Source organism: Salvia hispanica, chromosome 6, assembly GCF_023119035.1.
Source record: "Salvia hispanica cultivar TCC Black 2014 chromosome 6, UniMelb_Shisp_WGS_1.0, whole genome shotgun sequence".
NCBI classification, from domain to species: domain Eukaryota; kingdom Viridiplantae; phylum Streptophyta; class Magnoliopsida; order Lamiales; family Lamiaceae; genus Salvia; species Salvia hispanica.
In genome coordinates, this window is record NC_062970.1 from 20,312,011 (window position 1) to 20,334,000 (window position 21,990).

At 37.2% G+C, this 21,990-nt stretch overlaps 3 protein-coding genes across 3 annotated transcripts; 2 read left to right on the plus strand and 1 right to left on the minus strand.

Annotated features, from left to right (window-relative positions):
- Positions 1 to 4,745: 4,745 nt before the first annotated feature.
- LOC125193152 (protein MKS1-like) lies at positions 4,746 to 5,794 on the minus strand. The gene has a single exon (XM_048090896.1). It carries the CDS (start codon positions 5,689 to 5,691, stop codon positions 4,993 to 4,995), a length of 699 nt encoding a protein of 232 aa, XP_047946853.1. The 5' UTR covers positions 5,692 to 5,794; the 3' UTR covers positions 4,746 to 4,992.
- A 7,742-nt stretch (positions 5,795 to 13,536) lies between these two features.
- Positions 13,537 to 15,907, plus strand: LOC125192734 (50S ribosomal protein L17-like). The gene is made up of 6 exons (XM_048090364.1): positions 13,537 to 13,741; positions 13,852 to 13,906; positions 14,324 to 14,374; positions 15,077 to 15,168; positions 15,248 to 15,325; positions 15,426 to 15,907. Exons 1-6 carry the CDS (start codon positions 13,686 to 13,688, stop codon positions 15,574 to 15,576), a joined length of 483 nt encoding a protein of 160 aa, XP_047946321.1. The 5' UTR covers positions 13,537 to 13,685; the 3' UTR covers positions 15,577 to 15,907.
- Positions 15,908 to 17,501: 1,594 nt separating this feature from the next.
- LOC125192733 (UDP-glucuronate:xylan alpha-glucuronosyltransferase 1-like) lies at positions 17,502 to 19,797 on the plus strand. The gene is made up of 3 exons (XM_048090363.1): positions 17,502 to 17,706; positions 17,780 to 18,384; positions 18,791 to 19,797. The coding sequence occupies exons 1-3, from the start codon at positions 17,558 to 17,560 to the stop codon at positions 19,792 to 19,794; spliced, it is 1,758 nt and encodes a 585-aa protein (XP_047946320.1). The 5' UTR covers positions 17,502 to 17,557; the 3' UTR covers positions 19,795 to 19,797.
- The last annotated feature ends 2,193 nt before the right edge of the window (positions 19,798 to 21,990 follow it).

Below are 21,990 nucleotides of genomic sequence, written 5' to 3' on the forward strand. Positions count from 1 at the left end.
ATTGTCATGTTTGAAATAAAGTACTTTCTCAATCCCGCAATAGGAGTCCTATTTAGTTATGACACGAATTTTAAGAAAGAGAAATGTGTTGAATAAGTGAGTGGAATATAAGTATCACTGAAATATATTAGTTTTATAATAAAATGTGGATGGAATAAGTTGATGAAATGGGGGTTTACTTACAATTTATGATAAAAATGAAATAGGATTCTTATTGTGGGATAGATCAAAATGGCAAAATAAGACGTTTATTGTGGGATGGAGAGAGTATTGGTATAACATATGAGAAAAGGGATAAAGACTTTTTAACCGAAGTTTCAACTTAAAAAAATCTAACAGCTTTCTTTCTGCTACTCCATGTTAGCCTGAACTATTTTGAATGGTGATTGAAAGTATTTTGCGGGAAAATTGTTGATGTTTATACCAAATGTCTTCTGTCATGTAGTACATATTGAAATTTAAATATTGTGACCATGGAAAATTTCACTACTCTTTCTGTCCCCGTCCATGAAGGTTTGTTTCATTTTTCTATTTCCATCCGTTTCACAAAATTTGTCTCATTTTAATTTTTACCATTTTTTTAAATGGATCATATATTCTGTTAACTCATTCCTATTCATATTTTATTAAACTAATATATAAAAATAAGACTCACATTCTACTAATTTTTTTAACTCACTTTTCATTACATTTCATAAAATTCACGTCTGCCGAATCAGACAATATTTGAGTAACAGAAGGGACTATCAACTTTGTACATGTTCCTTTGGTGAAGAGTCACATCTTCAGTACTTTTAGAATCCCACCAAATGTGGGATAGTCATCTAGTTCACTATTTCTTTGTTGCATTTATGAGTTACAATAATGAAAGACTTTTCTATTCACCTCGTGTCATTACATGCATAATCTAACTACAGTACAATGCTTTTTTCTTGAATGAAGGAGTATGATCGGAGAATTTAGGGCGTTCCAGGAGTGGTGTGCCGGCGGCTATCAGTAATTTCTTTGACTCGTCGAGACTTGCACAGCTGCACTAGTTTCATAGGAGTTTTTGTAATGGAGTGATTTAAACAATGACGAACCCAGATGGGGTCGGGTGGGGTCGGACCCCAATGCGGGTCCGTGAGAGCCATCGGAATCTCTATTAGTTGGCCGGCCGATACCAGAATAGTTCCGCCGCCAACCCCACCATAGTGTTTCCATGGAAGAGAAGAAATAAAGTAGTGGAGAAAATTGAAAACAATGACATTGTGGATTAAAAAAAGGAGAAGGTAATTAGGTGAGGAATGACTGAGGAAGAAGGCCTTTATAGAGTAAGTATATATTTTATATTTTAGTTTTCTGAAATACTCCTAATATTCATTTATATTAACAGTAAAGAGAAAACTCATCCCATATATTACAGTTTCAAGTTTCACCGGAAAAAAGCCCCAAGTTAATGAGGAAAGAGAGCCAAATACTTGTAAAATGTGATAATATTAATCTGAAAAGAAAGTTTTTACAGATTTAATATGTACAGTAATTCTTTAGTTATTTATTTTATGCTTTTAATATAATTTTTTCAAACTAATAAATGCGTAGGAAAAAAGTTACTGGTTGTTTTTGTATATTATGTTTCATTGATTTAATTTTATTGAGTTTTATTTTTATTTATAATACAAACAATAACAATAATACTTGAAAAATAACAAATAAAGTTATACTACTAACAAAGTAATGATAAAAACATTACATAAGGTCTCGCAAAAAATAAAATATTTGAAAATAAGAATTAACTACTATTGTCCATAACAAAATGTAATTTTACTAACATTGTAAATTTATTTTTAAAACTAATTTAAATATTAGTAGTCTAATTTATAAAATAATAATTATTTAAATATTTTATATGTGTTTTATTTAATAGTTTCGACCCCACTAATTCTATTTTCTGGGTCCGTCATTGAATTTAAATGCACGCATCAACAATGCAGCCCCATTATCAGCCACAACTCAAATAGCCTTTTAATTGATTTGTATTTTAAATTTTAGTACGAGGAAAATAATAAAATGCAATGTAATTAAAAAAAAAACTATTTCGTACTATTAGTTAAATTTCGAAAATTACAAACCACAATTAAAAGAGCATAACTTAAAATTAGAATTAAAAAAGTACTACTTCGTTTCTCCATAGCTGAGTCACTTCTTTTTTGCATCCGTTTTGAAAAAATCACACTTCCTTCATTCCACGGTAATAGAGTCATTTTATTTTCTGCACTCGTTTTGGAAAAATGATACTCTCTCCATCTCATTACAAGTGAAGCGTATTCCTTTTAGGCCGTCCACTCTAATTGAGACATTTCCTTTTATGACAAAAAAATAATACTCTATCTCTCTCTTACTTTATTCCTACTTTCTCTCTTTACTTTTTCGCACTCATACTTTATTCTCTATACATTTAACCACTAAACACAACGGCCTAAAATCTGTGCCAAAATAAATGTATCACATGTAACGAGACAGAGGGAGGAATAAATACTACCTCCGTCCCTGAAAGCAATGTTTTAAAACCGGACCGGACCGGCCGGTTTGACCGGTCGGACCGCGAACCGGTAGGTAGTCCGGTCCGGTTCACTCCTTTAAACCACCAATGTATTGAACCGCTGTGAACCGGCAGAACCGGCCGGCCGGACCGGTTGGACCGTGAACCGAAAACCGGTTCAATATTGTTTTGTTTAAAAATGTTTAAAATTTGTTGTTGGTAGGAGTTGAACTCATGACCTCTCTTCTACATAAGAAGACCTCTACCACTCCACCACATGAGCTCATTGAACAATTTGAACATCAAATATTTTTATACATTAACCATTAAATTTTTATCTAAAAAAACTAATAATTCATTTTAATTTTATATTATTTAATATAATTGTTAATTATAATATAAATAATTATCATCCTCTATATTTTAATGATGCTCTACTTACCATCTATATTATTATTAGTACCATATAAGATTCATTATTTACTATAAATAAATTTTTTATATTACATACTTAATTTATATACCCTAGCTATTGACATCAATGAATATTTTTATCTAAACTTAATACCTAATTCGTATTTAATTATAATATTATTTTACGAAATAAATTTTCTTAAATTAATAAACATCATCTATTTTAATACATAAAAATATTAAATTTGTTAATAATATTTAATATATGTGTTTATTATATATTCCGGTTCAACCAATGGTTCGACCAGTGAACCAGTAACGACGCCGGTTCGCCGGCCGGTCCGATTTTTAAAACATTGCCTGAAAGTTTTTCACAGTTTACCATTTCGGTCCGTCCCTGAAAGTTTGTCACACTTCACCTTTTACCATTTTTGGTAGTGAACCTCATATTCCACTAACTCATTCTTATTCACATTTTATTATAAAACTAATACTCTATTTTCGAGTTAAGATGTTGAAAATGAAAAGTATAATTGCGGATTAATAAAACTTCATCTTTCGTCTCTCATTTTATTTTTCGTGTTCTTTTAATTAATTTTCTTGATTACTTATCAATTTATTTTAATCAAAATAAATATTTTAATTCTAGAATGAATAACTAAAAACAATACACTCGACTAAATTACCACTGTAAAATTACTATAGAAATGAAAAACAAAGGACTTCACTATCTCATTAACTCATACTAACACATTCAATTAATTTTTGTGAAAATCAAACCTATTAAAAGATTACGGAGAAGAGAGTGATTTATACGTTTCATAGTACTATAAAAATAGAGTGTTTTTTGGGCAATAGTGCTATGAAATGGTTTAAATTTTTTATTTAGATTAAAATTTAAAGCAATACAGTATTCTATTTATACTGTTGAAATCTAATTTTGACTTCAAATCTTTGACCTATTTTTATTAAGATAGCCAGTGATAAAAAAATATAATTGGTCAAGATGAAACTTCAGCTTTTAGAAATTTGAATGACAAATGATTTTCGCCTAAATTCAATAAGAGTTCTAGGACTTTCCTAATATAATAAATTGGAAAACTATAGTATAAAATACAAAGTAAAATAGTAACATTAAATAAATTATTGTTTGCATTAAATTAGAAATAATTAAATATAAATTAAATAAATGAAATGACCGTAAAATATCCTTTTAAAGCATTGAAATAATCTAAAGAAGTAAGTTTATATGTTTTATTTACCAATGTTTGCGTAGTAATTACATAATTGTTCTAGATAAGTATTCTCTCCGTCCCAACTAAGTTTGAGTAATAATCCTTTTTGAGATATCTCAATTAAGTTAAGTCATTTTTTTGTCATTTTTTTTTCTTAAAAAAGTAAAATATTCAATCACTCCTACTTTATTCCTCTATCTACTTTCCTTTCTTTTTATCTTTCATACATTATTATTCTCTCTTATTTTTCAACACAATTTCTTAGTCTTCGTGCTTAAAGGTTATGTCTTAACTTAATTGGAACGAATGGGGAGTATGTTTTTTCAAAGATGTACTTCGGTTTAAAGAAAAACATAGGAAGATATTTTCCTTTGATAAAACTAATTAAAACAACAAATTTATTCTAACAGACTAAAAAATAATACAAAAAATTGTTCCCACTGAAAAAGGTAGGTGGAATCAACACCTTTGGTACAATCTATTCATTCATACACAATCATGCAATAGCTTAGAACCTCATAAATAAATAAATAAATAAACATTATAAATACTGCTATAACTAGTTGAGAATAACAGATTCACAAACAATATTGCATTCTTATCAAAAGCCAATTTTGGCATAAATAACAATGTCACCTTTATCTTTTGTGACAAAGTGTCAATCATCCAAGATGTTTCTTCTCTCTATCCAAAACTCCTCTTTTTCCACATTCTCTCTCTAGAAAAACTTAGCTAAAAGACACATGGTTAATGCAATTTTTCTAATTTAATAATTGTAAAAAAAAAGAAAGAAAAGAAGATATTTTGAGCTCCACTATGGAACTAAAAGTCAAATAATGAATTGAACAAATCACAAGAAGACGGCGACGGTGACACCATCGGTGCCGTGAAGAGCGTTGACGGGCTCGGGATAAACATATTGAACGGATCCCAATTCGCCGGCGATAATATCCCCGGCGAAATCGCCGGAAAAGTCCCCGGCGACGGTAGAAAGAACCCCGGCGAAATTGCAGGCAAACTCCCCGGCGCCGGCGACAGGATCCCGGGAAGCGCCCCCATCTCGACGTTGGTGTCTCCGACGAAATCTCCAACGGCGAAATTTCCGGCGTCGGCGTCGGCGGAGGAGGAGGGATCTCTCTCTCTCTCTTTGGGAGAGGTGGTTTTCTCTAGAGATGCCAGCCTGGCAGCGGGAGAGAGGGCCCCACCGGCGTAAGGGGAGGGGGAGGAGGAGGTTGTTGTGGCGTTGCCGGTGAGGCGCTGGACGAGGCCTTTGTAGTCGTTGACGGTGGTGTGGATGACTTTGGGGGGGACGGCGTAGATGATGATGGGCTGGCGATTTTCCGGCGGCGGGGGGAAATGGTGGTGGTGGGGCGGCGGCGCGATTGGGGGCTTTCGGATTTTAAGGGAGTCTTTGTTGACTTTGAGGGCGGTGGGGCGTGGGCCCTGCAGCTGGACCTCCTTTCTTGGGGAAGGGCGGTTGCTGCCGGAGGCGGCGTCGGAGAAGAACTCCGGGAGGTTCATGGATGGGGATTTGTGGTGGAGATTCGGATGCAAGTGGGTTGAATTATTGAATTGAAGGAAGGAGCTCTGCTATTTTAAATGGCTGCTCACACCCCAATAAATCTCTACGTTGAAAAAGATTGACCCAGAATAGCTGTACTATATTGTTTATATAGGGGAAGTATATAGGTTTATTTAGGGTGGGATGTTAGGGCATCCGCAGCGAGGCTCGCCATCGTCTTGGTTTCGTCCCGGCAAGACGAGACGGCGGTGAGACCGCGTTGCAACACAGAACTCGTCCCGACGAGACGGGACATCCCGTCGCGCGTCGCGCGCGGCCTCGAGCTGTCTCGCCACGCGCGCGGACCACGTGGCACGCGCTGGCGGATGGCGTGATGCCCACTCGCCAGCCCGCGAGTGGGCGGCGAATTATGACGTCATAAATATATTTTTTTTTTTTAATTTGAAATTTCCAAAAAAAAAAAAAAAAAAAAATTTAAACGGTCATTTGACCGTTCCAAACGGTCGAATTTTCAAATTTTTTTTATTTTTTATTTTTCTTTTATTATTCTATAAATACTCCATTCTTCTTTGATTCTCCATTTTACACACAAACACTATACTCATCTATTCTTTTCTCTCCAATTGTTGAAAAAATGTCCGGCGATGGAAACTCCGGCAGCGGCTGCTCCGGCTGGTTCGACTTGAACTCGTTTGGCGATTGGGCGAGCATGTACAACGTTTTGGGTACTCCCGGTTCGTCGTCGGGCACCCAAGGCTCGACGACTCCGCCGGCGTACCAAACACCACATTTTGATGTGGATGCATACTATCGTCCCTCCCCCCCAGAGCTACGGGCAATCGCCGGGATTATCCCAAATTCCGGAGAATTTGCCGGATGAACGCACTTTGGAGTACCGGCCGATAGGTGGAGGCTCCGCCAGGATCGACGTCTATGCCGAGGAGGAAGAGGAGGAAGAGGGCGACCACGAGGTTGTGGGGGACGGCGGCCATCATCCATACAGCCAAAAGGAGACGTTGACTCTGTACGACGCTTGGATCAGCGTCCCGTACGATCCTGTCGCCGGGAATCAACAAACCCACTTGTGTTTCTGGAAAAAAGTCACCGAAGTTTACAACGCACGAAGGCCGAAGAAGACCTTTGCCCGCAACGTGAAGATGCTCCGCAGTCATTGGGACCGATGCGACAAAGATGTCAAAAAATTTTGCGCGATATACAGGGTAGAAGAGGCGAATTACCAAAGCGGAGCCAGTGGAGCCGACATTCTGAGAGCGGCGTTGCGGGTCTTCAAAGACGACGTCGGTAAAGATTTCAAGCATGTCGAAGTTTGGTCGCACGTCCACCACCTTGAAAGGTGGGCTGGCGGTGTCGAGTCGGGCTCGGGCTCGAAACGCACGAAGCACACGGCGCGTGGCCACTACTCGTCTAGTGATGACGGCGAAGGCAACACCTCACAAGAGGGCATGCCAACCGATGATGCAGGGGGGTCTTCCGGTTCACGACGTCGGCCCCAAGGGACCTAGGCGGCGAAGGCGGCTAGAGCGAGGGGGAGGGGCCGCGGCGAATCAAGCCAAGCGGGCTCGGGCTCGAACTCCCTAATGTCCATGTACCTGCTCGCCACGATGGTTGACACTTCAAAATTGAGTCCTCCCCAATTTGAAGCCTATATGGACGGAGTTGAGCATATGAAAGCTCAACTTGGTATTCAGACTCGATCTAACTTGGGTGCTTCGCCGACTTCGGGAGATGATTCGCTGGCGGAGTAGTTTTTATAATTTAATTTAGAGTATTTTAATTATTGTATTTTTAATTTTTTTAGGATTTTAATTATGTATTTTTTATTTTATTTAATGAAGTGTGTTTTTATTAATTGAATTTGTTGGAAATAAAAATAAAAAACGAAATTGAATGAATAGTTAAGGGATGAGATGGTTAAGAGATGGATGGATGCAGGTGTTGTCTCTTAGTTAAGAGATGGGCTGAAAAGTACAGTGGGGCCCATGAATAGTTAATGGATGAGATGGTTAATGGATGAATAAGAGATAGGGATGCGGATGACCTTATTCCACTCAAATTACACATTTCAGTCACTACTAAGCATTTCATTTTTCGATTTTTTTTTTCATTCGAATAGAAAAATCAAATCAGCCAAAATTTAAATCGATTTCAAAATAAAAAATCGAATCAAATTTTAAATATCAGTTTGGTTCGGATCGAATGTTCAATTATTTTGCTCACCCTTATATTTAGCGGAACGCTATATGAGAGCCATGTAAAAAATTATACTCCCTCTGTTCCATTTGTCTTCAAGCATTTCTTTAGAACACGAAAATTAAGGAATAATTACATATTTAAAATGGTACTCCCTCCATTCCACAAAAGATGTCACACTTTCCTTTTTAGTTTGTCCCACAAAAGATATCACATTTCTCATTTTGGAAAAAGTTCTCTCTCACATGAATATAAAAATTATATTTTCTCTCTCCATTTAACACACAAAACAAAACCTCCTAAAATACTGTGTCGTCCCACAAGTGTGACATTTTTTGTAGGACAAAGGGAGTAACTTGAATGAGATCGAGAATAAAGTAGAAGAAAGTAAAGTAAAAAAAAAAGAAATAATTAAGTGATAGAGATAAGAACATGCACAATAGCGCCCGAAAAAACCGACGACCGCATTTGGCGCTTTTCGGGACGTTATTGCAGGTGGGGCAGTGGGGGGAGGGGGCAAGACGCATGTACCCGTGCATGCGACAGTCCGCCCAATGATTTCTACTCTATAAATACCTCACGTCACATCTTCATTCCATTCTCTTCTCATGTCATTTATCCCTCTCATACCATAAAAAATGGATCCCATTGGTCCTCCAACAAATCCCGACGGATCTCCAATGTTCCCTAACAGTCCCCTACAGTTACCCTGTCTTCTCCAACTGAGAGCCATGAACACGGCTGTTCAGCAAGCCTACTACAACCTTTGCCAATTGCATAATGAGATCTCAACTTTTCTTGTGTGGGGAACTACGGAGACATGTGCCGACCGATCATTGATACCTAAGATCTTGGTACCCCAGGAACGGATGGCTCGAACATGGACCTGAACTTGATTTACTAATCAACACCGATGACTACATTGGACATGAAGCTGTCACAGTCCTTCCCGAGAATCCCCTACCAAGTATCGTGCAAAGGGGAAGACCAAAGCCAAGGAGACGCTTCACCCTGTCAGTCTCAAGAAGTATAACTTGGTGGAGTCTATGGCTCTGGCTAGGTGATGTGAATCTAACCATCACGCATCTTGTGGCAAACCTGATCAAGGATCTACATCGTCCCATGACGAGGTCTACGACAAATGAGCACACTCATCCTCCGAATAAGCATCAAAGAGGAAGCTCGAGTTATCGATAGCCCGAAGCTCAAAATTGTGTTCGAAGCCACTTTGGAGCACAACAAAATGGGAAGACAGAGAGTTTTCCCGGCCCGAGCGATTGGCTAACTAGGGAATGCCCAACCGGGCGTTTTGGATATTTTGCAATAACATTACAGAGAGTTTTCCCGGCTAGGGCGATTGGGCAATCAGCCAATGCCCAACCGAGCATTTAAGTCATTTTCTCTTGCAAGGAGTCCAAAGAGTTTGCCCGACACGGGCGATTGGGCAAGCCAATAACGCCCGACTGTGCGTTATGCACATGTCGCTTTCTAGAATGTTTGCTCGGCTTGGGCAACCTGAAAACTTGGGAATACCCTACCGAGCGATTTTCCCAGAGACTTTCTTTTTGGCCAAAGTTGTTTTATTTTGCTCTATTTTAACTTCTATTATATATACCAAGGTTAGGGTTTTATCATTGCAGTTTTTTACATATTTGTTAGTAAACAAAGTCTCAATATTGAGCACCTATCTTGAATGTTAAGGAATGCTTACTAATTCTTGTGTTGTTAGTTTAGTGGAGCCATTAGATTGTTGTTTTAGTAAAAGTAGCCATTAGGTTATCTTTATTGTTTCATTAACCTAAATCATAACACTATCATCTTCTTCTTTTCCACCATTTTTATTGTTCTATTTTTAATCGGCCTTTGTTGGGTTCATTGGGTAATTTTGCAAGAACAAGTCTTCGGCAACATAGTCTTGAATCAACAAGATTCATATTATTTGGTATCAAGAGCCATTGGTTCTTGTTTTTATAAGTTTGAGCAAAATTTCCCTCCCCTCCCTCTCCCCCAAATTGTTAGAAAATTGTATAAAAAAACGATACTTCAATATATATCCATGGACTTTAGTTATTAATTTGCATTTGTGTTATTGGGTCTGTTAATTTGATTGGGTCAAGCCTTATTATGTTCGGTCCTTATCGAGTTGACCCAATAAGAAACCGAAGATTTCGGGTTGGTCGGGTTGATTCAGGTTATTTGATAAGAAATATAATTATTATTTTATTAAATAAAAATATAATACTTTAATTTTATTATTTAGATTTACATTGTGATAAAGTTTTAATCATGTTACGACATGTTTTAACGGTGTAATATCATATTAATATCAAGTTTTAATTATGTAATATCATGTTCTGATCGTTATTGTGCCGTGTCAAGCTAATGTGTATAGTAAGGATGACAATTTTTTACATGACACGATAATTCGCAAGAACACGTATGAAGTTAATGGGTTGAGGCCCGATAAGATCCGATAATTTTGGGTTGGGTTAGGGTTTGACCGTATCAGATTGGATCGATATAGGGTTGACTCGGTAACGATCTATCCGCATTATTTAATAGCTCTAAAGAATATCATTTCCCTCTCTTGTTCTTTGTGGTTCTGTCATATAAAATAAGAATTACAAATACTTCAAAATTCAAATTATCACCTCCAAATCCCACATATGAATGACGAAGCACAATTGTGTACCACCTAAAAATTAGGATTTGATGAGCCAAAAACAACCAACACAAAAAAAAGTCAGAGACCGATATGAGATTAGACCAAGAAACAAAGAAGAAATATAATTAAATTTGGTCGTGCCTAATTACCAGTGACAAGGAACAAAACTTCGTTGGTTGAAAGCTAGGGTTTTGGTGCCAAAATTTGCTATGTATGAATCTATAGAGGAAGAGATTACAATGCTAGATTTTGTAGAGGATATGATTTTCTTTGATAGATTAAGCATTATGTAAGGTGATCAAGTAATTTGAGGGTAATGAGGTAATCAAACTAAATTATTTTCCATTTATTTTAATGTAGATGAATAAACCTACCTCCAAGGTTTGTTCAATTATTATTCTATAAAAGCATGGAACAGTGTGTGAGTCTCTTCATGCTGAAGAAATAACACTGTCTTGTAGAATTTATTTTGTAAACCAAACAATAAGTAAAGTCACGATAAATAATAGTATTTTGTGGTAAAATATAATGGCCAAACAAGAACTTACTTTATTATTCATAATTTAATTTATTAAATATCACTGTCTAAATTCTTGTTCTAAAATGAAATTATTTCACTAAGGTTGGGATCAATTATCCATCTTAAATGGTTGTATAAAAAATAATTTGCAATTATCATATATTTGAAGGGATATTTTGTTAATTTTATGTATATACTCTCTCACTATAAGAATACAAGGCCATGGTTGACTGAGCACGAGTTTTAAAAAATATAGTAGAAAGTGAGTGGAATGGATTATTGGAAAGTGAATCCTATTTTTATATAGTCCCCCCGTCCCACAAAAATATGCACTTTTGGTTGGTCATGTGTTTCAATGAACAATTGGTCAAATACGAGAGATAGAAAGAGAAAATCATTAAAGTATTGATAGTGGAGAACGAGGCTCACCTCATTAGAAAGAAAATAGTTTCCAAATTTAGAAAGTGCATACTATTGTGGGTTGAATTAAAAAACAAATAATGCATGCTCCTGTGGGACGGAGGGAGTATTAGTTTTATAATAAAATGTGAGTAAGATAAAAATAGTAAAATGTGAGGTATCTGATATGCTCGGTTTTGAGGTCTTTTAGATGATGGTATGGAAATGAGATTAAACAGGGCTAGAGGATTCACTTGACCGCTAAGCCTAGGAACTCTCTAAACTATCTGACTATGTCGTTGGGGGACTCTCAACCGCTATCAAAACCTTAACCCATTTACTATTGGCTAGTATAGGGAGGACTTGGAAGGGGTCGGCTGCTGCCACACAACTCATGGATTAAGACTTTTTCAACGACTAGACTTGGGAAAATTAAAGATGACTATCCTATCTGCTAGACCTAGGGAACAGAAAAGAAACATATGCATGCATGGGTAACAGAAAGGAGGATTTAACTAAAGAGATTTAAAGACTAAACTACCTGACCAGATAAACGGGTTTCCTAAAACGACTAAACAAAACGCGAGCATGCAGTAGGGACCATTTCCCGAACTAACTAGTACGACTGAAAAGTTGCGAAAAGGTAAACGACACAGACGATGATCCGACTACCAACTAACTTCTACCTTCATCTTCCCTAACTATCACGATAGCAGAAACGAAACAGAGCATCGACATATGAAAACAGAGCAATCACAATTCCAGCTTCACACATTACGTTCGAACAAGAAATGACTAGATCTAAACTACCAGGCCGAGCAAAACAAGCAGAAAACAGTAAACATCCATAATCATGCAGAATTCAGAACAACACAACTCAGATCCAAAACTCCGTTCAACAATTCAACTCAGATCAACCAAAAACCAACTCCAATACGTCAAACCCACACTCCTCAACTCCGATTTACCCGATTCAACAACAATTCTACTCCGATCAAACCGATCTCCACCCCAAATCAAACAACAGTTGCGAAAAGCATCCAAAACAGTAAATACCAATAATCAAAACATCAGAATCAGCTGAACAGAAAACATAGAATTCTATAGCAACGATATTCAAAGTTCAACATGGAAATCAAACATGCCGAGCTTCTAAAACGATGAAGTCTCGGATTAAACGACATAAACAACATAAAATAGTATATTGTATCTTCGCCCTTCAAAAGGACGATGTTACACCACGGAAATCAGACTAGACTACCACAGAAATCCCAGAAATTACCCCATAAGTATCTAAGTGCGCAGAGAAATGATGTGTGTGAGTGATGAGCTAAGAGCGAAAAGTGTGTGATGCTTGGTGATGATGAATGATGCCTCTCTCTTCATGTTGTCTCTATTTATAGTAAGGCTCGAACTTCTAGGGTAGTCTCTCTACTGAATTGTCGATTTTTCCCTCCTAGAAAGTCCTTCAAAAAGACTCTTTTCTGCTCACAGCTGCTTCCTTGATCTCCTGGGTCAAGTTGCAACCAGCTCCTTCACTCCACTTTTCCTTTTGTTCCCTCTGCCTGGTAGATTTTCCATTCATTTACTTGACCTGACATATTTTTTGCGCACCTGAACTTAAAACATGTATTAGTTTACAGCAACCGTAGAATCTTATCCCATAACCGATGCATGAAATTGACATTATTAGTCTCTTACCAAAAGTAGTAAAAAAAGCAAATGTAACATTTATTGGTGGACGAATGAATATGAAAAATATGATAATTATTGGTGGACAGAGGGAATAAATTGTTATATACTACTACTCCTTCTGTCCCACCAAAGATGACTCACTTTCGTTTTTAGTTTGTCCCAATCAAGATGACGCATTACCAAAAATAAAATTATACTTTTATCTCTACTTTATTCCTCTTTTTTATTTTATCTCTCCACTTAATGCACAAAATCCCGTACCGTCATCTTGGTATTTATCTGTGAATGATACTCCATTATGATAACTCAAATAGTCCTATGAAGTAAACTACTCATTTTTGAGCTTACTAAGTTGCCCTTCTTCAATCTTTGCTCAACCCGAAAGAGACCATCTACAATTGCCCGATTTTGAAAGCCCAATAATTACACCCGTGTCCGCCCATCTCAATTCAAGCTCACCATTCCCATTTTCTCGTCGCCTCTCTCTCTCCCTTCTGAGCGTAATGACGAAATTCAGGAAGCTCAATCGGCCGACCGGCCACAGAATGTCCATGCTCAGGTATTAGCAGCTGTCTCTGAGATCCTTTTCTTTTCAGCTTTTCTTCTTTCATAATCATTTTTTATATTCTTCACACAGAAATTAACTAAAGTTTTGATTATGTTGAGCAGGACGATGGTGTCGCAGCTAGTGAAGCATGAGCGGATCGAGACAACAGTTGCCAAGGTTTCTGGAAATAAATTTATTTATTTAATTTCTGCGGGTTTGAAATTGATTAGGGTTTTAGTGAGGTTTTGCTGCTTTTATATATATTCTGAAATTCAACAATTTGGACAGACGTTTTTCTATAAATTCAATAATGAAAATGTTGAGGGAAACCGATCAAGTGCCAATTTCCTCTTGTTTAATTGAATTTTCTGTAATCAGTCTATGATATGTGTAATTATATGGAATGATGGAAGACCAAAATGAGTTTGAAGTTTGGTTGCCTGATTTATTATGATTCCATGCTTTTGGGGCCAGTTTTCATGACTAGAAGCTTGGTGTCATCATCATTCAAGAAATTTAATTTATTTTTTGGATTTAAGCTTTAAGGCTCAATTAATGGCTTCACGTTTATTATTTCTCTTGTTATCTTTTTAGGCAAAGGAAGTTCGCAGGCTTGCTGATAATATGGTGCAGCTCGGAAAAGAGGTGTGTTATTTGTTTTATGCAATCTGAAGTTTTTATGAGCATAAAGTTTGAAATGAAGGATACTTCAGCAGATTAAAAACCCATTCGTTTTGAACATCATACATTTCAAATCAGAATTTATACACTTTCCACCCTAAATGTATCTCTCAGTTTAATAATGTACCATCACATATCTAGTGACATGGTACGGATAGTTATCTGAGGTATCGTGGTATATTATGTGGAAAATGTTGTGAATAGTATCTGAGTCACTTTTCCATGATTTTCTTTGTTGATTTATTATTTCATTGGTTGTCTTTATTTGAGAATCATGTTTCAGTAGGATTTGATTTCTTTTGATTTGATTTAGATTTGTATTGAAATAGGACTCCTGATATATTCATCTATGTATACTTGAATGAACTTTACTATTTATGAGAACGTAGAGCATAAAAGTTAAAATGCACCTTAACTTGGAAATTTCTATTCACTAACTGACTCAAAAAAGATGGAAGGAGCTATCTTGTTTGCATTAACTTATGCTATTATTTTAACTAGTTGTTTCATATCCAAAAAGGAAGTGGGGTTAAGCAGCATTTTAATCTCATTTGTTGATTGGTTGTTATAATAATGGGCAGGACTTCTATCCGTGATTGAATTCAAATTTTGTCGTTGAACACCTGATCTCGTTCCCAGTTTCTAACTCATTTTACATTGCTACAGGGTACTTTATGTGCTGCAAGGCGTGCTGGTGCCTTTGTTCGTGGTGATGATGTCATCCACAAGTTATTTACAGAATTGGCCTATCGATACAAGTGAATCTCAATCCTCTAATCTCGTCCACAGCTTCTGGTACATGATTGCTATAACATATTTGATATTCATTGATTACAGAGATAGAGCAGGTGGATACACGAGAATGCTTCGAACTCGTATACGAGTTGGGGATGCTGCACCAATGGCGTACATTGAGTAAGTCCAGTCTTGTATGATAAAGTCGCATGTGTATCTCTCTTGCTCTTACTGTACCAAACAATTAGTTTTTTTTTTTTACATTTTCTCTACACCTCAGGTTTATAGATAGGGAAAATGAACTTAGGCAAGCTAAGCCACCCACCCCGCCACCACCACAGAGGCCAACTGTGGATCCATGGACAAGATCGCGACTTACCAGACAATATGCGCCTCCTAAAGAGGAGAAGATCTCCGACTCCGACAGTTGAGTTATGTCCTTCCCAAATTGCAGTTTGTTACACCTTCCTATCATCCATTAAATTTGAAATTTTGCAAATTTCATGAGCCTGAAATAGTTTTGTTCCTATTTGAATGCTGACCTGCAAAGTTTTTGGTGAAAGCCATAGAATTAATAAACACAAATGTCAGTTAGAATTTCTTTTATCTATCTCATTACCAATTCTTCTTAAACTGAGGAAAAAGGAGAAATGTTTATAATTTGCTATGTAGTATCTGTTGCGGTGAAACCCTGTTTCTATTTAAATGAATTGATTGAGAGTGTGGCCAGTTAAAAAGTGCCATATACCGCTGCTATAAATATTTCTAGTATTTTTTTTTGTTGTCTCATATTCTATGATGTTAGTGCATTTCAATTGATTTTGCTAATACACCACATTTTGCATGACACTATTTAACATCCAAAGTAAATATGTAATCGAAAAAAAAACACGTAAATTAATTTGATAATTACCAAAATGTCGCCTCCAATATCATCACATTGAATACCAATGATATTTGTAATTGACTAATATCAACGTTTTCAGAAGAATTGACAAAATATGAAAAGGTAGAAACTCAAGCGAAGTAGCCTATACGCATTGTAACCTTTGTTAGTAAAAAATCACGATCCTTATATCTACATATGTCGAGTTGTTCTGTTGTCATGTTTATTTTATCTATTACTGGATTGTCCTTTTTCTCAAAATCCTGATCCAATCATTCAGTTGCCATATTTACTCCTCGCTAGAAGCCACTTAGCCACGTCTATTTTTATTACACCCTCCGTACCACTGAAGATGATCGATTCACTTTCTTGATATTTGTAATTGACTAATATCAACATTTTCAGAAGAATTGACAAAATATGAAAAGGTAGAAACTCATAGGTATTGTAATCTTTGTTAGTAAAAAATCACGATCCTTATATCTACATATGTTGAGTTGTTCTGTTGTCATGTTTACTCATGTTTATTTTATCTATTACCGGATTGTCTTTTTTCTCAAAATCCTGATCCAATCATTCAGTTGTCATATTTACTCCTCGCTAGAAGCCACATAGCCACGTCTATTTTTATTACACCCTCCGTAGCACTGAAGATGATCGATTCACTTTCCTTTTTGGTTTATCCCAATCAAGATGGCTCATTACTAAAAATGGAAACACTTTATCTTTACTTTATTCCTTTTCTCTTACTTTATTCTCTTTACTTAACACATAAAATAAAGTTACATAAAATTATATGTCTCCCAAGGAAGGGTTCTTCTTCCTCGGGATGGAGGGAGTACTATTTGGTTGCATTTTTATTTCAAAGGCTCGATGCATGACAATGTATTTTGGCTCGTCTTTACAGTGCAAGATTACACTGTATCTTACAATTATTCATTTCACCTCCTGCGAATAATTAATCTTTGACAAACACTGTTTTGGTTTTTCTCCCATTGTATCTCATTATTATTTTACCTAAGCGAATAATACTTCACCTATATTTTAAGCTTATAAAATCATGCAATACCACCGTGGGTTAAAAGATAGTAACTCAAGAGAAAGAGTCCATCGTTTGCTCTAGGGGAAAATGTATGATATGCAAATTACACAAGTGGAAAATATAGATGCCGATCTTTTTTTAGCAAATTGAGAAGATATACAATGATTGCAATACACATGAAAACATTTATGTATAAAGAATTTGAATTAGGTGAATTAAATAGATAACTCAATTTGTCATTATCTTCTATACATACAAACACTTGAGATCCGATATCCCATTTTCTAAGCATCCAATTTTATGAAGTGTACGAATTTATATTAAGATCTTATGAACATTATCTTATGAACATGGTAAGTGTAGATGTTATTATTTATGCATATTAATATTGGCACACGTGATCCTCAATCATAAGTGCGTTTAGTTTCTAGCATTTTGTGAATGAAAGTTTGGAAAAAATTAAAGAGTTGAATTTTTGAAAGAGATGTACAAGAGAAGAGTGCAAAAGCCTAGGAGTTGGGAGAGTTGGTTTATATTGAGGAAGATCACAGAATGGAGATTCCAAGTCATAATACTTGTGGTTTGCCTTATAGTTTTTGTTTACCATCCAATCGCTCCCCGGCCCTTGTCCGAGTAAGTTGCCCGTTTTCAAGGATAGATAACTCTTCTATTTTAGAATTATCTAACTGTGTTCTTATTGAAACAGGACATGGCCATCAGATGATGGGTACGAATCATCGGATTTGGAGATGGACTGGGGCGAGATATCAAAAGTAGTAAATGAATTAGGAGAGGATGGAAAATTCAATCACATAGGCATTCTCAACTTCAACATGAAAGAAAACCATGAATGGAAGCAATTGATTCCCCATGCCAACCAGACAGTCCTAAGTCTAGATCACGCATCGAGCAACGCAACGTGGGAGGTCCTTTACCCTGAGTGGATCGACGAGGAGGAAGAGGTGCAAGTCCCCGTCTGCCCCTCCCTCCCCAGAGTTGCACCGCCCAAGCAGCGCCTCGACCTTATCGCTGTCAAGCTGCCCTGCCACAAGTACAAGTGGTCCAGAAACGTTGCACGACTGCATTTGCAGATCGCGGCTGCGGATCTGGCAGCCGTACACAAGGGGGCCCAGCCCTTGCATATTCTCCTCGCCACGACCTGCTTCCCCGTGCCTAATTTGTTCAGATGCGAGGATCTTGTCACACGTAGAGGCAGCATTTGGTTGTACAAACCAAATTTGGGGAGATTGAGGGATAAGCTTCGTCTTCCAATCGGGTCCTGCCAGCTGGCACTTCCACTTGGCGGGATAGGTTTCTCCTTTTCAAATCCCAGAGTCTTTCAAATAAAAATTTAGTGTTCAGACATATTGCTTTTTCAATTTTATAATGCGTTTTTTTATTACAAACCAAACATCTTTCAATCAGATCCTGCCAGCTGGCACTTCCACTTGTTGGGATAGATTTCACCTTTTCAAATCCCAAAGTCTTTTGAATAAAAATTTAGTGTTTAGACATACTGCTTTTTCAACTTTATAATGTGTTTTTTTATTACAAACCAAACATCTCAATCAAATCTTGCCAGCTGGCACTTCCACTTGTTGGGATAGTTTTTCAAATCACTGAGGCTTTCGAATAAAAATTTAGTGGTCCAGACATATTATTACATTTATTCATTCATTCAACTTTATAATGTTTTTTTTTATTACAAACCAAACAGAAGAGCAACCATACTCAATACCGAGAAAGAGGAGGCGGGAGGCGTACGCGACTGTGCTTCATTCGAACTATGTCTACGTTTGTGGAGCCATCTCGGTAGCACAGAGCATCAGGATGTCCAGGTCCGACAAGGACCTGGTAATCCTGGTGGACGAATACATCAGCACCTCCCACCGAGCGGGGCTGGAATCCGCCGGGTGGGAGGTGCGCACCATACAGCGCATCCGCAACCCTAAAGCCGAGAAAGACGCCTACAACGAGTGGAACTACAGCAAGTTCCGGCTCTGGCAGCTCACAGACTACGACAAGGTCATCTTCATCGACTCAGACCTCCTCGTCCTCCGCAACATCGACTTCCTGTTCACCATGCCAGAGCTCTCCGCCACCGGGAACCACGAGCACATGTTCAACTCGGGCGTGATGGTCATCGAGCCATCCAGTTGCACCTTCCAACTCCTCATGGACCATGTCAACGACTTAGAATCCTACAACGGCGGGGACCAGGGCTACCTGAACGAGATTTTCACGTGGTGGCATCGGATCCCGAGGCGGGTGAACTTCCTGAAGCATTTCTGGGTAGGGGATGACGCGGTGGCAAGAAAGAAGAAGAACCATATGTACGAGTCCGACCCTCCCGGGATGTACGTGCTGCATTATCTGGGGAACAAGCCGTGGATGTGTTTTAGGGACTATGATTGCAACTGGAATGTGGAGCAGTTGAGGGAGTTTGCTAGCGACGCCGCGCACGCGCTGTGGTGGCGGGTGCACGACGCGATGCCCGGGGAGCTGCAGCATTACTGCTTGCTGAGGGCGCTGCAGAAGGCGCAGCTGGAGCTGGACAGGAGGGAGGCGGAGATGGGGAACTTTTCCGACGCGCATTGGCGGATCCGGGTGAAGGACGCCCGGCTTCAGACGTGCATCGATGAGGACTGCGACTGGCTGGAGAGGCTGCGCCACTGGGGAAACAAGACTGCCGTAGCTAGAATGGCTTCTTTAAATGCATAGACTCATCACTATATCATACATTCCTCATTTTTTATGGCATCATCATTTCTACGAATTGTGAAGTCCAACCAGAGGGGGACTTGTTATTATAGTACTATCATGCCATGGATACTAACAATGATGGATTGATGGGCCATGCCATGGATGCTAACATCTATACCAAGGGAGATCACGTATAATTAAATACAAACTCTAAATATTATACAAATTCCAAACTTTGATTTGGACCGTTAAAAAATTGTCAATATATGACCAAATAATAGCAGCAAAAAAATGTCTAACACAATGTCAATAGTTGATGCTGTATTGACATTAAGTTGACACTATGTTGACATTTTCTATTGATATTATTTTGTCATCTATCGACATTTTTTGACGATCCAAATCATAATTTAGAGTTTGTATAATATTTAGAGTTTGCATTTTATCACTACCTTATATATTATAAAAGTACAATTTTTTTTAAAGATTACATGAATGCCATTTAGATAGAAAATTATTGGATAAATAATGGTCCAATAAAATGCAGAAAAACTAACTTCTTAAAGAAGTTTTGAAACACGTTTAAATAGGTGCACAACCATTAATTGAATCTGTACATATATAAAAGGATAATTTTATGAATATTTACATGAATGACATATAAGGGGGAAACTTTTCTATTGGTTAATCAAAAGGTAAAAACTATACTCTCTCTGTTTCATTAAATATGAAACGTTTGATTTTCGGCACGAGATTTTATATAGTGTTATTTTGTGAGTTAATAAAGAGAGAATAAAGTAAAAGATAGAGAAAAATAGAGATAATGTTATTTCAATTTAAGGAAACGTTTCATTTTTAATGGGACAACCCGAAAAGGAAAACATTTACTCCCTCCGTCCGCGACTAGATGTCCCATTTTTCCATTTTAGTCCGCCCGCAAATATGAGTCCTGGTTCACTTTTACCATAAATGGTAATAGGATCTCACCTTCACCTAACTCATTCCACTCACATTCATTTAAAACTAATATATACAAGTGGAACCCTTATTCCACTAACTTTTTTCCACCTACTTTTCTTAACATTTCTTAAAACTTGTGCCGCCAAGGAATGAGACTCCTAATAGCGGACAGAGAGAGTAATATTTGATGGGACAGAGGGATTATTAAACAAATACTGGTCCAATAAAATATAGAAAAATTAACTTCTTAAAGAAGTTTTGAAACACTTTTTAATAAATACACAACCATTAATTGAATTTGCATTTATGTGGATTAATTTTCAGTCTTTTCTAATTGCAACATAGCAGGTGTGATCTGTTTGAAATCTGGACTAATTTTCCGATTTTCTGATTTTTTTATTACAGGGATAGGACAAACATATCAAATTAGCTAGAAATATATAGAACTTTTCAATTTACCTATTTTTGAAAGTTTGAACACTTAAACATTAGTTTTGAATTCGATGTCTTGAAAACATGAAATAAAATGAAGAAAAGATAGCTCATCGGGGATAAGGTCAGCTTCGACTTGAAGGGAGATGTCACGAGCGGTGTGTACAGGCAGCGGCAACAAGGATGGATGAATCGGTTGTTGCGTCAAGCCGAGGACAGACCGCGACATGCACGGCGACAGCGCGACGAAAAAATAATGGTCCGATAAAATATAGAAAAACTAGCCTCTTTATATGAATAGTTGACCAAAAGACAAAACTATTGGACCAAATATAGTCCGATAAAATACAAAAAAACTAGCTTCTTAAAGAAGTTTTTGAAACATTTTTATCAACCTATTCTCTTTCTCTTTGTACATCGTAATTTACCCTTTCTTTGTCATTTTCTCTCTCATACTTCTTACTTTAACAATTCTCATTACTCGTGACTAGGGATTGTCAGTGTAGCCCGCAACCTGTGGGGCGGCCCGAATAGCCCACCAAATTTATAGGGTTAGGCTTGAAAATTTATAGTCCGATAAAATTAAAATCCGATTAGCCTGCACCCAATTAACCCGCAACCCGTTAGGGCTAGACCCGAAAACCCGATGGACTGGCCCGAAAACCCAATGAAATAATATGAACTTTATCTATTTTAATACATGAAATATTAGATTTTTTTTATCTACATTAATTAATAATTTATATATTTAATTACATTTACTGAATTTTAATATAGTTGTACTTATATAGAACTAATTATCCATAAGGTTTAATGTTTTGT